The sequence below is a fragment of the Cynocephalus volans genome, chromosome 10 (assembly GCF_027409185.1).
Source record: "Cynocephalus volans isolate mCynVol1 chromosome 10, mCynVol1.pri, whole genome shotgun sequence".
Taxonomy (NCBI): Eukaryota; Metazoa; Chordata; class Mammalia; order Dermoptera; family Cynocephalidae; genus Cynocephalus; species Cynocephalus volans.
The window spans coordinates 82,304,618-82,319,378 of NC_084469.1; the positions used below are offsets into that span (position 1 = coordinate 82,304,618).

The 14,761-nt window shown below is 37.8% G+C and overlaps 1 protein-coding gene across 3 annotated transcripts in view; it reads left to right on the top strand.

Moving 5' to 3' along the window:
• The window catches only part of SIAH1 (siah E3 ubiquitin protein ligase 1), a 28,348-nt gene extending 19,439 nt beyond the window's left edge, over positions 1 to 8,909 (top strand). For 2 of the 3 annotated variants that reach the window (XM_063110769.1, XM_063110768.1), the window contains one exon: positions 7,521 to 8,909. In XM_063110769.1, coding sequence (XP_062966839.1) covers positions 7,523 to 8,371 — 849 coding nt within the window. In that variant the 5' untranslated portion in view covers positions 7,521 to 7,522 and the 3' untranslated portion in view covers positions 8,372 to 8,909. Of the gene's footprint in view, positions 1 to 4,673; positions 4,776 to 7,520 lie in introns of those variants that run through there. The other variant, XM_063110767.1, reaches the window with a different exon arrangement.
• Positions 8,910 to 14,761: the final 5,852 nt, after the last annotated feature.

Consider the following 14,761-nt stretch of genomic DNA (forward strand, 5'->3'; position numbering starts at 1 on the left):
AGTTTAGTATTTGTTCTATATTTAAATTGGGTCACAAAATTTAATCCTTTTACAACAAGATCACCATTTCTAGATGACTTACTTTGATTCATCACTTGATTAGTTTGATTTCTTCATCAAGCAGTTTTCTTATGAAGGGTTCATGGGCACTGTATTCTTTGAGTTCTTGCGTGGTTAGACATGTATGCTTGTTGCCTTTTTTCTTTACTATAGGATTTTCTAAATACAGCAATAATGTATGTTCTCTGAAGAACATGATAAAGCATAATTCTAATTTTGATGTATATGTGAATTTTTCCATACGGTCAGCCCTGTGTACCTGCAGTTGCGGAACCCATCTGTACTATGCATTTTATATAAGGGATTTGAACATTTGTGAATGTTGATATCTGAGTGGGTCCTGGAACCAGTCCCCTGAGGATGCCAAGGGAGAACTGTATCTATCTAAGTCCCCATCTTCCCTTGGCTTCTAAGAAGCTACCCTCTTCTGATTTTCTCTTATCTTGTTCTCTTTCTCAGTTCTTCAGGCCTTGTTTACTCAGTGTGGGCTTCTGGGTGAACCAGCAGCATTGGCCACAAATGGGAGCTTATTAAAAATGCAGAATTTTGTTGACCCAGCTACAGACCTACAAAATCAGAATCTGCATTTTTCACAGAATCCCTACATGATCAGTAAGCACAATAAAGTTTGAGAACTATTGCAGTCTAGAGGCTACTACCTCTTCCTTTAATGAACCCTTAAATCTTTAAGTGTTGGGATCTCTCTTATTTTTACTTTAGGCAAGCTCATCTCTGTGACTCCCAATAGCATCCTAATCGCTAATCCTAGTTCATGTACATCAATTGCTTTTATGATGGCTCCTTTCAGGCATCTCATTCCTACTTTGCGTTCATTGATTAATCATATTTCAGTATCTAGCATAGTGCTAGATAGGTTCTGATTCAGAATATGCTATTTTTTACCTGGATGGAAGCCTCAAAATATAGTGATTTTAGCAAGTAAAAAAGCAGATGTACTTTGCTTTATACATTTGAGTTAGGATTTGTATTTCCTTTCTATTTACTGTGTCATAACCTTTGGTCAGACTTCTATTTTTATAGCAATTCTCTATCAGGTCCTTTTCCTGGGCTTTCTTCACTTCAGATCATCAATCTTACTAGACCTATAACTATTTTTCTATACCTACAAAACTTTCAGAATTATCTTCAGGAAAAATGGAGCTTTTAAGAAAAACATGATTTTTAAAAGTTCCTCTTATCTCTTTGCTACAGTTCTGGAAACTAAAATAAGTTCTGTTTTCTGCATTATTGTTTTATAACAACATTTGATTTTTAACTTTTGGCATTTTAAGCTGTTGAATTTTTCAGGAGACTTGCCTTAATTTTGTTCATGTGTGAGAAGCAAGTAAATCTTTACAGTAGAGGCAATGTTTAACATTGTAACCTAAGCATTTTCTACATAATACCTATCACAATGTCAAATAAATGTAGAAAGTGCCTTTTTCACAAAAAGACATTCTGGGAAGGAGAAAAGCCCTAAATATTTTGAATGGAAGAGTTTTATTTAACCAGATTCCTAATGCAAAGAGCAACTTTTTAGTGTGATACCTGTAATATTATTTTATAATAAATATTATGTAGTTTCCACGAACTATTTTTGTATAAGTAAAGGAGGGGTAGCAATATTTCCATCCTATCTCTTTTACTAAATTAAGAACGCGGTGCATATGTTTTACTTTTTTCTCCTTTTGGTTTTCACAGTTCTCAGTCAGCCTAATTTGTATAAAGCATTCTTTTATTGTCCCTTTTGCAGGAAATATAGATAAAAATCACCAGTATGCTAACATAAATAATACATTGGTCCTTTTTCCATGTGTAATCTTCCTTATTTCTCAAACCAATTTCTCATGTATGTTCTGTTTGTAACCTGTTTTACAATATATTATGATCCTTTTTCCATATCCAACTACATTCTCTGCTTGAAAGTTTTATTTTGTAAGTATTTATAAATAGAAATGAAGGTTGTCACATGCAATTGAGAATAAAATTTAAGTCCATCTGCTTCCTTCTGTTGTTAAGTATGTTAGTGTGGCAAAGCAATGGTTAAATGCTCTGAAATTTCTAAGACAGCATTAAAGGCTGACTCTAAAATGTTTTGATTTAGATTAACATCTGCTTTGGCTGGTTAACGCAGTTGGTTAGAGCTTGGTGCTGATAACACCAAGGTCCAGGGTTTGTTCCCTCTGGCCAGCCACAAAAATGAATAAGAAAAAGATCAAAACCAAAAAACATCTATTTATATTTTATACCAAACTGGCTTGAGTTGTAGGCTTTAGAAAGTGTAGGTAACAGTGCACTCTTGCTAAATTTTGGATTTTCGCTAATTTTGGATTCTATGGGCTTGTCTTAGTGAAATGTAGTTTTTGTGAAATTTTCAGCTCTTTATAAAACCAGTGTAAATAAATATTTTACCTAGTCAAAAATTAAAGTTTATTGTGCTAATAATTTGTTAAATGGTGCTTGATCTTTGGCAGACATGTTTGATCACCTTTACAAGCTTAAGGCATCTTTTTAGAGCATTTATCTGGAACCAACAAGGCCTAGGTCTCTAACTAGTTGATGACATATCAGGCAATTGAGTCAGGTGTCTGGTGAAAACGTTTTGTTTTTTTGTTTTTTGGTGGCTGGCCAGTAAGGGGATCCTATCAAGTGAATACTTAAATATTCTGGAATATGTGCCACCTATGATATACATAAATTACCCATCCCACTTCATCCAGACAAACCTATTCAAGGCTGGAAATATTCTGGTTTTACAGCTGAACCAAGTGGTGGAGGCAGGGTTTGAATCCAAGTGTAGATGACTCCCAAACGCTTCCACTTTTACTGTCCTGACTCAGTTGTTAAGTTGAGGGGTTTGTCCATTGATTAATGGTTTACAGACTGTCCTGTAAGGCTCTGTGCAGACTTTTGGGAGTTTGGCAAACAGTGAACTATCTTTGCTTGAGGATAATTAGTCTTACCTTGTTCTATGCTTCTTAGTTCTCTTGGTTCTGTTTGGAAGGGTTTCTCTGCTTAAAAAATTTGAAGAGTCCTACTCTGGAAACCTAAGTCCTGTTTAGAATGAATATGTATGTATTAGAAAATAAAAATATAGGGAGTAGAAATGTATATTTGTCTGTGGGGCAGGCTGTATCTATTTTCAATTATATTTCTGTTTCTAATGATGTTTTGGGTAGCCTAGTATTAAAATGAAGTTGAGGTGATTGAACACACCATTAATAAAATGGGGAAGTGATTAGAGTTAAAATTTGGTGCTGAAAATTGGTAATCTACAATTCATTGCTTTGGGTTCACTAACAGCTCTTGCTGCGTTTAAAGGCTACCCTAAGCATGATGTAATGACAGGTTAAACCTGTGAATGCAGTGGCTGACGCAATGGAAATCTGAGGCCCAGGACTTTATTGGGGCAAGGGTAATGCTGTTTAAAAACAAAATAAGCTACTCTACGTCTAATGAGACCATTTAAGATAGCTTTCCCAGAGTGAGAAGAGAATATAATCTAAATTTGGAGGTTGAAGTATGAGTTTTATGGCCTAAGTGTGTTTAGTATTCACACTCCAAAGTCTATTCGTAGGGGGTAGGGGGAGTTTAAAATATGGTACCAACAGGAGTAGAAATGGAGACTTAAGTTAGAATTGAGGGAATGTGGTAATTGATTCCTGATAAACAGTTATTGAATGAATGGTGGAGAACGCTTTCACTCTGAAAAAACGTAAGCGTTCGTTCGCATGATTATCCTGGAGAGTGTAACTGCAGAGAAGAGCGCCTGTCTGGCTACACATTTCCCATATACACTTTGTAGCTCTTCGATTGAAAACACGAGAAACTACCGATATTCGACCGTTTCAGCCTATAGAAACGGAATGGTTCAACCTAAATTTAAACTTGTGGAAATGCTGAGGAGGGCATGTTGTCGCGGGATTGGGGGGGTGGGGTCGACGACAGGGCGGCGCCGGTTCAGAGCTGCCCAGGCCTGCAGGGAGCCCTGGAGCCGCCCTGGGCTGGGGAGCGGGGCTGGCTGGCGTAGCCCCGCCCTTTGCTGCCCCGCCCCTGTTTGAGGGAGCCGGGCTGCCGCCTTGGGCGCGGCTAGCCCTGGGCCCGCCCTGGAGCTGTCGGCTAGAGCAGGATTTCCCAGCTGCGTCCCCAGCTTCGGCCCCAGCCCTGGGCTCCAAATGGCTCTCCTGGCAGAGAGACCCCTGCGGTAGCTCCAGAGCCGGCTGAGAGAGCGCACCTCCTTCTCTAGCCACCACCTCGTATCGTGCAGCCCCGGCCTTCACGCCAGATTGGAGGGATCCTAGCCAGTGAATCTGGGGAAGACAAACTTGTGAGAAAGACGAAGGCTTAAGGCGCAGCGGAGGACAGCTCAGCAATGGCTCTCGTTTTTGGAGACGCAGGCGAATTTGAGCTCATAGGGAGGTGTGGTCGCCTCCTGGGGGGACGGAAAGGCTCCATTTCTCCGCCTCTCTAGCCGGTGCTTCTGAGGAGTGAATGGATGTTTGGAGCCTGACTTCAGACAGGAATTTGGGTCTTTTGTGCATAGCAGCGGAAGGTGTCCAGGAAGGGCCTCTGCTACAGATTGTCTTTGCTTCTTGGGGAAACGCAATGCGCTGCCTGATTTCTCATGACGGGAAAGCCTACCGTACCTTTTCTGTACTCCTGGAGGGGAGTCTTGCTTACATGTTTACCAGCGGCTAGGACAAGGAAGAGAAAAGGTATTGACATTAAGAGACTGGGTTTCTGAAACAAACTGGAAAGCTGTAAGTCAGTATAATCTAATGGGTTTAGGGGAATGGCTGTAGCATATAATTTAGCTCTTTCCGAGGTTCACAGTGATGTTTCATTTGAGCTGCTGTACTTTCCTCTGTTTAAATCGAACTTTAGCTTACGTCCTGACTTTTGCAGGGTCATCTTGGTTTCTGCTGCAGGGCTGCTATATGGTTGGGCATCCTTTTCTGTTTCGAGAGGGAGCTTTGGGAGGTTTTAGCAGTTGCTGTTCTATAGTACCTCCGCTCACAAGAAATACCGGCCACATTTCACTTGTTTTTCGCACTTTTAAAAGGAATTAAACTGTACTTTCTACAATGTGCAAAATAATAAAGATATACTGTGAGCCTAAACTATTGATGATAAATGTATAATTGTTTTGCTAGGTCAAGAAATTTAACAACAGTGTTTTCTTGCTTAGTAGGTAGCTATGTTAAATACAAAGTGAAATACAAACTGAGTTTACTGCCCTTTGTGATTAGCTGTTTTGCTTTAGTAATTTGGGAAGGCATTGATTGGTGGCTTAGATTGTTTTGTACCCAAGGAAACACTTTTCGATTATTATGTTGCTTTCTTAAGTGAGCCGCATAAAATGGACCATGACATAGGCATATAGCATAGACAGGGTGTTTGAGCAATGCTGAGTCCGTAAAATTGGTCATCATATTCACAAAGAATCTACTCAGAGGGAAACTAGATTACAGAACTCCTTTACAATCTTTTTGTTGGGACAGAACACCTGGATTATACAGGATTTCAGATGATGAGAGTTGATTCATGTTCTTCTAAGTCCATATGATGATGAACCACATTATAATGGAATTCTGTTGCACTTTTGTTTGCCCTGAACTTCCTTTAGTGACAGTGGAATTGATTTCTTTTTGGTACCCTCAGCCCCCATTTAAGGTGTCTGTTTGTAACCACTTTAATGTAGAACCCAGATTGCATTTACTTGGTAACGTTGGTAACCAACTTGTTTCTTATAAGTTAAATTCTTTGTAAAAGAATAAAGATTATAATTGAGAGAAAACATTAGAATTTGTAGAAATATGGCTTAGTATTTACTAGGAGTGCACTCTTAGAACATCAGCAGGTTCATTTTTTTGTCACTCACAAGACAGACAGTGGCCTGCCATATCCCAGCAAAGGTAGATTCCTGGGAAAAGGTGCTTGTTTTGTTTTATTTATTTATTTATTTATTTTTTGACCAGTAAGGGGATCATAACCCTTGGCTTGGTGTTGTCCCCACCACGCTCAGCCAGTGAGCACACCAGCCATCCCTATATAGGATCCGAACCCGCGGTGTCAGCGCTATCAGCACCACACTCTCCCGAGTGAGCCACGGTTTATTTTTAATTCAGCCTGACTAGTTACATTGTTGATCATTTCTTCCATAAGACATTTATCTGTTAAATAATGTTTATTGTTTGCTGATGAATGTTTTAGCAACACTGGTGAATCCCATTGTGCAAGCAGTTCTCTCTACCTGTTGACTCCATCTCCCATCCCCAATGACATGTGTGTCTCTATGGTGCTTTTTATCTTCATTCTTCTCTTTTTTACCTTCTTTTTCTGACTCTCCTTCCCCTTTGTACATTATATCTCATTTATATTGTGAAATGGAAGTAGAGTAAAATGATGTACTTTCTTTAAATACCAGACAAAAAACTTGAGGCTGGCCCTCCATTTTTTCCCTTTGTCTCCTCACTTTTGAAGTGGGCACTGATCAGTAGGGAACAAGATTAATACCTAACTGATGATAACTTTTTGTGGCAAGACATACTAGAAAAAGATGTATAATGAGACGGCAGCAGACTCTTCCTCTTGTGTCCCCCTTACCCCCAAAATATACCTATAGAGCAGATACTGTCCACCATTAGGAAGAATTACTTAAATTTAAAGTCAATAGTCTGATTCTTTGGCATTTGAGCTATAGTCATTCCTTGGTATCCATGGGGGATTGGCTCCAGGACCCCCTGCAGATACCAAAATCCAGAGATGCTCAAGTCCCTGATATAAAATGATATAGTATTTACATATAACCTACACATATGCTCTTGTATAATTTAAGTCATCTCTAGATTGCTTATATCTAATACAATGTAAACACTTTGTAAATAGTGGTTATACTGTTATTGTTTTTTGGTTTTTTGAATGTTTTTGATCTGCGGATTTGTGAATTCACAGGGCCGGCTGTGTAAAGGGTGCTTACCCGTAACTCCCTGTAGCTATCAGCAGCTGACTCAATCAGAAAGTAGATGGAGTAAGGGAATAAGAGAGGCAGGAGAAAGTCCCATCAAAACTGATTCGATTAAACTTAAGCTACTTACACAGCATCACTTAGTTATTTATAGTTTTGTTTTTATTTTAATATTTCTTGTTCCATGTAGTTCATCCAAAATGATTTTTAGCACTTCTTTTTTTAAAAATAAAAGGAACACTAAATATTCTGGAACATTTTGAAAAGAGGGCATATCCAGTGTACAACCTCTAATAATCTAAATGGACATTTAATGTAATTTATGTTTCATTTTTGTGTATGTTTTGTTTTTAACCCTATTTCTTTTATTCTTTTGCTCACTGTAAATTTTGCATCAAACTTAAAGTATTTCTGGCATGTAAACATTTGTAAAATAAATTATAGTTGTAATTGTTTTTCTCTCACCTCTTTATTTATTTATCTTTTATTACAGAAATGAGCCGTCAGACTGCTACAGCATTACCTACTGGTACCTCAAAGTGTCCACCATCCCAGAGGGTGCCTGCCCTGACGGGTACAACTGCATCCAACAATGATTTGGCAAGTCTCTTTGAGTGTCCGGTCTGCTTTGACTATGTGCTACCACCCATTCTTCAGTGTCAGAGTGGCCATCTTGTTTGTAGCAACTGTCGCCCAAAGCTCACATGTTGTCCAACTTGCCGGGGCCCATTGGGATCCATTCGCAACTTGGCTATGGAGAAAGTGGCCAATTCAGTACTTTTCCCTTGTAAATATGCCTCTTCTGGATGTGAAATAACTCTACCACACACAGAAAAAGCAGACCATGAAGAGCTCTGTGAGTTTAGGCCTTATTCCTGTCCGTGCCCTGGTGCTTCCTGTAAGTGGCAAGGCTCTTTGGATGCTGTAATGCCCCACCTGATGCATCAGCATAAATCCATTACAACCCTACAGGGAGAGGATATAGTTTTTCTCGCTACAGACATTAATCTTCCTGGTGCTGTTGACTGGGTGATGATGCAGTCCTGTTTTGGCTTTCACTTTATGTTAGTCTTGGAAAAACAGGAAAAATATGATGGTCATCAGCAGTTCTTCGCAATTGTACAGCTGATAGGAACACGCAAGCAAGCAGAAAATTTTGCTTATCGACTTGAGCTAAATGGTCATAGGCGGCGATTGACTTGGGAAGCGACTCCTCGATCTATTCATGAGGGAATTGCAACAGCCATTATGAATAGTGACTGCCTAGTCTTTGACACCAGCATTGCACAGCTTTTTGCAGAAAATGGCAATTTAGGCATCAATGTAACTATTTCCATGTGTTGAAATGGCAATTAAACATTTTCTGGCCAGTGTTTAAAACTTGCATTCAGTTTCACAGAGAATAAGGCACCTGTCTGCCTGTCAACCTGAAACTCTTGGTAGATGGAAGCTAGACACATGAAGGTAAATAAAAAGAAAGGCTGTTAAACAATACAGGAAACAGTTGCATGTAGTAACACTAATATATTTAAAAATAAGTCAACAGTAAACCACTGAAAAATTATATATATATATATACACCCAAGATGGGCATCTTTTGTATTAAGAAAGGAAGCATTGTAAAATAATTCTGAATTTTGTGTTGTAGATTGATTGTATCGTTGAAAATATTGTTTTGTTTTGGCGCGTGTGCGTGTGTGTGTGGTTTTTCTTCCCTTTAACTGACAAGCCATCTTGAGTGGTCCTGGACCACTGCTTTTCTTTCCCTTTGTGAGTCAGTACATAGTGCTGCTGTGTGTGTGTGCGCGCGCGCGCGTGTGTGTTTGCTAATTTTTATTAATTCTAGTTTTTCATTAAATAAATTTGACTTTCTTTTCTGTAATTCAGGTTTTTCCTCACTTTTTTTGTACCATTTTAAAGTTAGTATCTTTTTGATAAGCATAATTGTTTATGGTAAAGTTTTATGTGTTCAATACATTTTCTTTTCCCCCATTAATCAATTCATCAGAAATATTTTTAAATTCAGCTATTTTGTGAAGATATGAGTTCCAGAAAGGAAAGGTGACATCAGAAAAATTATCAAAAGCTATTTTAAAGCAGCTATAAGATGGTCTCTCTCTTGCTCTCTTTTGTACTGTTTCTCTTCATTTGAGTTATACCTTCAGACTTACTCTCTGAAAGGTTAGGGAATAAATTCTCATTTTTCATAAATATTGAAGAAAATCAGGCTTTTTTTTCTCCAAATACTTTGGACAAACCACATATTTAAAATTTGTCCTTGTATTTATTGGTTTTGCAAAATAAGGCATCGTTATACACAGTATTTGTAATTAAAAGCAGATCATTTGTTTAAAAACGGCAGTTTGCAAAAAAATGTTTTTGGTCTTTTATAATTCTCATTAAAAGAATATCTGGCAAATTAAAAAACCTTAATGTGTCTATTTTAGTTCTAAGTTTGATAAAATTGAAAGTTATTTTCTTGTTCCATTCTGTACTTTAACTATATAAACAGAAATCAGTGTGCTGTCATTCTGAGGTGTGGTAGTGTTATTCTAAAGTGTAGCAAAAGACAGTATATGTCCTCTGGACCATACAGTCTTATTTTTTTCCTCCCTTTTGCCAATATTTTGATTCTCACAACTCTCTGTTAGGGGAATGAACAAATACCACTTTTTCCCCCCCTTTAAAGAAAAAAAAAAACCCCACAATAAAAATGAGTTAATTTAGTATTTCATAGCCTAGTGGTTGAGAGCCTTGGCTCTGCAGCCAGACTTTCAGTAGGTGCCAGTCTTGGCTCCACCCCACTTATCAGCTGTGTGACCTTGGGCCCTAGTCTCCTAATGTGTAAAATGGGGTTAAAATTATGATCGCTACTTCAGAGGGTTAAATGGGGGTAAAAGTACATTACCTAGAAGAATGCTTTGCACATAATAAGAACCTAACAAATCCTATATGCCTTTAGTACCATACAGTTATCAGTCGTTAATTATCATGAGGCACATGGCAAGATTTTGAAATTGCCTTCTGAATGGCCAGAAAGTTTTATTTTGTAAGGTTTTTATGGGTGCCCTAAACCTAGAAAGTCAATGAAAATTAATTTGGGCATCTCCCTTATCCCACCAGCAATTATGGACAATTCTGGATAATAGAGTTTACTTCTGCTAATTATTTTCAGGAAAGAAGGCTGTGGTCTTTTCCCTACCTATGCATTGCTTTTTAAATTGGTTATAATATGTGTTTGTGTAGTTATTTTTGAGGTGAAAGAGAACAGTTCAATAGCAAATTTATATCCAGGTCTATTTCTGTTGGCATGTGTGTTTAGAAAAGCAGCATTTATTCCGCATTTAATAAACAGATGGTGCCTGATTTATGATGGTTTATTGGGATGTAACCTGTCATATAAGTTGAGGAGCTCTTTACAGCTTACAATGGGGTTATGGTTTCTACTGGATGTTTACCACTTTTGTAAAGTTGGAAAATTGTTAAGTTGGACCATTTTAAGTCAGGGACCATCTGTGCTCTGTTGGCAGCATTAAATGAATTTCTTCTTAATGATGTTTTTGATTTACCATGGCTTTATCCAGATGTACCCCATCATAAGCTGAGGAGCATGTGTATTGAGTATATTTGTGGGGGTATATCATTTTGTGTTTTTAACATTTTTAAATGTTGTTTTGGTTATAAAAGTAATATATGCCCATTGCATAGACATTGAAAATTACAATATGGCATGCACAATAGAGATCTGTAATCTTATGATCTACTCAGAGGTAACTAACGTTTTTATTTTTTTCAGTCTATTATGTGTATGAATATGTGCTTATACACATTTTTTTGGAAAAATATTAGGATCACATAATTATGTAACCCTCTCAACTACACAACATGATCATCTTAGCATTTCACCACTTTAATAATCTTGGAAAAATATCATTTTTGGTAAACTGTGAGGATTCACTGTAACTTTAGCCAGTTTCCTGTTGTATATTTACTTGGTCTAGGTAAATATTTTTTTGGCTATTTATAAATAACCTGTAAGCATTTCCATATGTTTTCAGATTATATTCTTGGGATTTTTTAAAGTCTTGATATGTTTATTATTGCTTTTTAGAGAGGTCCCAGTGGACACTTATGAGTAGCAGCAGTGTGAAGGATTTTCCTTTTCATTGCTAATTTTTCCATTTTGCAAATTTAAGCAAGTTAAGATAGTAAGTTTTGTGTATATTTGACAGCTGATAAGGTTGACATTTTAATATTTGTTAATTATTTTTATTTCTTTTAAGTCATCTTCATAATGTTGGCCTACAGGGATGAGATCTATAGTCACATTTCTTGGCCCACTTAAGATTTGATTTATAAAGTATAATTCTTTTTCTTAAGTTACTTTTTTTTATAATGTATACTTTCTCCTATTAATGCCCCACCCCTTCTTTTGGTGTCTTCTTTCAGGAGATTGCATAGGGTAGGTGTGGGTGATACTCTTTGTTCTTTTGCTTTTGTACTCTTAAACTTGAATTTGACCTGTTGAATTGAATCATGGGCCAGTTTAGTATATTAACGATCACTGGAAAACAGTTTATCCTTTTGCTTTGAGTAATTTTTATTGTAATATTTATGACTTTTTTTAAGGTCCACATTTCTGCAACTTTTAAAGTTTATGTGAGTGGTTGTAGATAGCTTAGCTCACCAAAAGTGTGTCTCTCCCTTCCCCCCCAGAGCTCAAGAGCTCTTTATATTCAGGAACATCTGCAGTGATTCTACTAATGGTAGAATTTTATTTCATTCAGATTCCTGAGTGGAAGAATTGGTAATCCAAATAAAAAGTACTGGATCAAACTAAATATACCTGGGGTCTACTCTGTGATTACTGCGTTAGAATGGACATGATGAGTAAGATTAGAACATAATAGGGTGAATGGTGTGTGTGAACTACCAACTAGTACTGTGGTCATCTGTATTAGTTGTACAAGAAAGGTACAGGTAAGTGTTATGGAAACGTGTAGACTGAATGCACTGCTGGAATCTCTGTCATTCCCCTCCCCACTTAATCCAGTGTGCATGTTCAAACAACAAAGGATTATATGGTGGTTTACTGCATATGATCTTAAACTAGTTAGATTATTTACCAAAAGAAATTCATTTCTCTAAAAATGGCATTATCCAAACAAAATTCAGTTTAATACTTACCAAGTACCTACTAAAATTTGGTGGTGAACAGGTGGGCTGTGGTTCTAACTGCCTGGGTTGAATTTTGACCCTGTAACCTACTTGTATTTACCCTCTTTCTGCCTGGTTTCTCCTCTGTAAAAGGGTCTAATGGTATCTACTGCATAAGGGAATGAGGAAGGACAAATGTGCTATCATTATGCCTGGCACTATATCCCCACTGTCGTGCTTAACCAGACATTTTCCCTGTACTTATATAGATCTAAGAAATTTCTTTGATAAATTTATTATTATAAATGTAATTTTCATAGGCCTTTCTAAACTCTGAAAGGTGTAACAGATTTGCAGACATGAATATATAAACAGTGGTATGAAAGAATACTCAGTTTTGTAAAGTCACATTTTGACAGGCTTGCACTGTCATATAAAGATTAGGATTTATGCTAAAGGGTTTCAGGATCTATTGTGTAGAAAAGTGCTGACAGTATGTTGAACTTATTTAAAAAATTTTAAGGGGTTGGCCCGTGGCTCACTTGGGAGAGTGTGGAGCTGATAACACCAAGGCCACGGGTTCAGATCCCTATATAGGGATGGCCGGTTAGCTCACTTGGGAGAGCGTGGTGCTGACAACACCAAGTCGGGGGTTAAGATCCCCTTACCAGTCATCTTTTTAAAAAAAAAATTTTTTTTAAGATAAAATTTCTTATTAGGTCCAAAAATGTTAAACACATAATTGTTCTTTATTTCATTAACAGTGCAAACTATAGTGAATTTTTATGACAAAGCTTTTCCTAGAGAATTTTTTAAAATCATTTTGATACAACTGTTTTAAAACATCTCAATGGCCATTTATTGGATTTGCCTGTTGTGTCTATTCAGATCTTTTTAATATTTCCTTCCTGTTTTTGGTTTTTTTAAAAAAAATAACGAGGGCTAGGCCGGCCTGTGGCTCACTCGGTAGAGTGCGGTGCTGATAACACCAAGGCCACGGGTTCGGATCCTATATAGGGATGGCTGGTTTGCTCACTGGCTGAGCGTGGTGCTAACAACACCAAGCCAAGGGTTGAGATCCCCTTACCGGTCATCTTTAAAAAAAAAAAAAAATAACGAGGGCAATTTTCATTAAGGATCAATAAATGTTAGTAAAACAAGACAAAAAATAAGCATTAGTATTGGACTGTCAAATTGGATAATGACTGTTGTGGCAGTCTGCTAAGGCTATGGCTCTTGTTGCTCTTTTAATCCTGTTCATGACGCCAATTGTAAAGCTAGGCCACCATGCCAGTTGTTGGGCTCTTTTACCTGCTGGTAATCCTGCACTGACTGGGCCAATTGTCGAGCTAGGGCTGGGTCTGGTCCTCACAAACCCTTCAAGCTCATTCACAGACTGGGTCACAAACCCTTCACATGCCAGGGTGGGTCCCCAGACCCCTTCACACAGGTCGATGTGCTAGGTAACCGGCCAAAAGGTCTTTGGAAGCTGTAGGTTTGGAAAAGCATGGCTGCGTAGGGCAGACTCCCGAGGCCGACACCCACCTGCCTGCTTCACTAAACTCTCTCTCTCTCTCTCTCTCTCTCTGAAGAACACAAGAATAGCAACAAAACTAAAAAAGATACATTGGTGCGCATGTGCACTAACTACATGCGCGCGCGTGCACACACACGCTTACAAAAATAGCTGAACCACACCCAACTGGACCCGAGGCGAGGTCCCTGACCAAACTATTCTATTTTCTCAACAACTGTAGGTCTATTTCTTTTTTTAAGTTGCTGAGTAAGATTTTCATGGGGATTTGGGCTTAAGTACAACTAATCATTTTGGCCAAAATAATGTGATCTTTAAAAATAATGTGATCATTAAAAAAAACAAACCCAAACTTCTTGATGTTTATATCTAATAATCCCAGTTAAAATAAACTTGAGATTTGGAAAGGGAATTGGCAAAATTAACATTCTTTGTGTCTTAGTGTCAGGTCCCTTAGTAATAAGATTTATCTCATTTCAGTAGTTCATAAAGGAAAATACTGTCAGCCCCCTTTACCTCAGCAATTGATTATGTGACACCATGGTTGATTTTGGTAAATGTCAATGTGAACCAATCACCTAGTACAGGAAGCTCATGGTGGTTGGAGATCACTAATCACTGTGTCCAGATGGGAATCAGAATCCTCTGCATTTCAGGCATCCATTAGAGATGGCGTTGGAAATGAACCCCATTTACATCCCCATTCTTCTTATGAAGATGATTGGTGGTATGGCCAGAATGCAAATCTTGATGTCAGAGGAAGAAAAGGAGAGAAGGAAACCTTGTATTTCAAGTCAGTACATACACTTTTCCCCTTACGTTTTTTAAAAAATTCAGATGTTTAATATCTTTTGCAATCGGTAAACCCTGACTATGATCACAGATTTATCAACTTAAATATTTAGGAACAATCACTTAAACAAATGGCATTTTTCACTATATTTGCATAGAAGTAATAAAGTGACTAAGGCTCTCTATCTCTGACACATGGTTCAAACAGAAGGATCAGTAAAGGAGCAGGGCCAAGTTAAAACACTTGTACC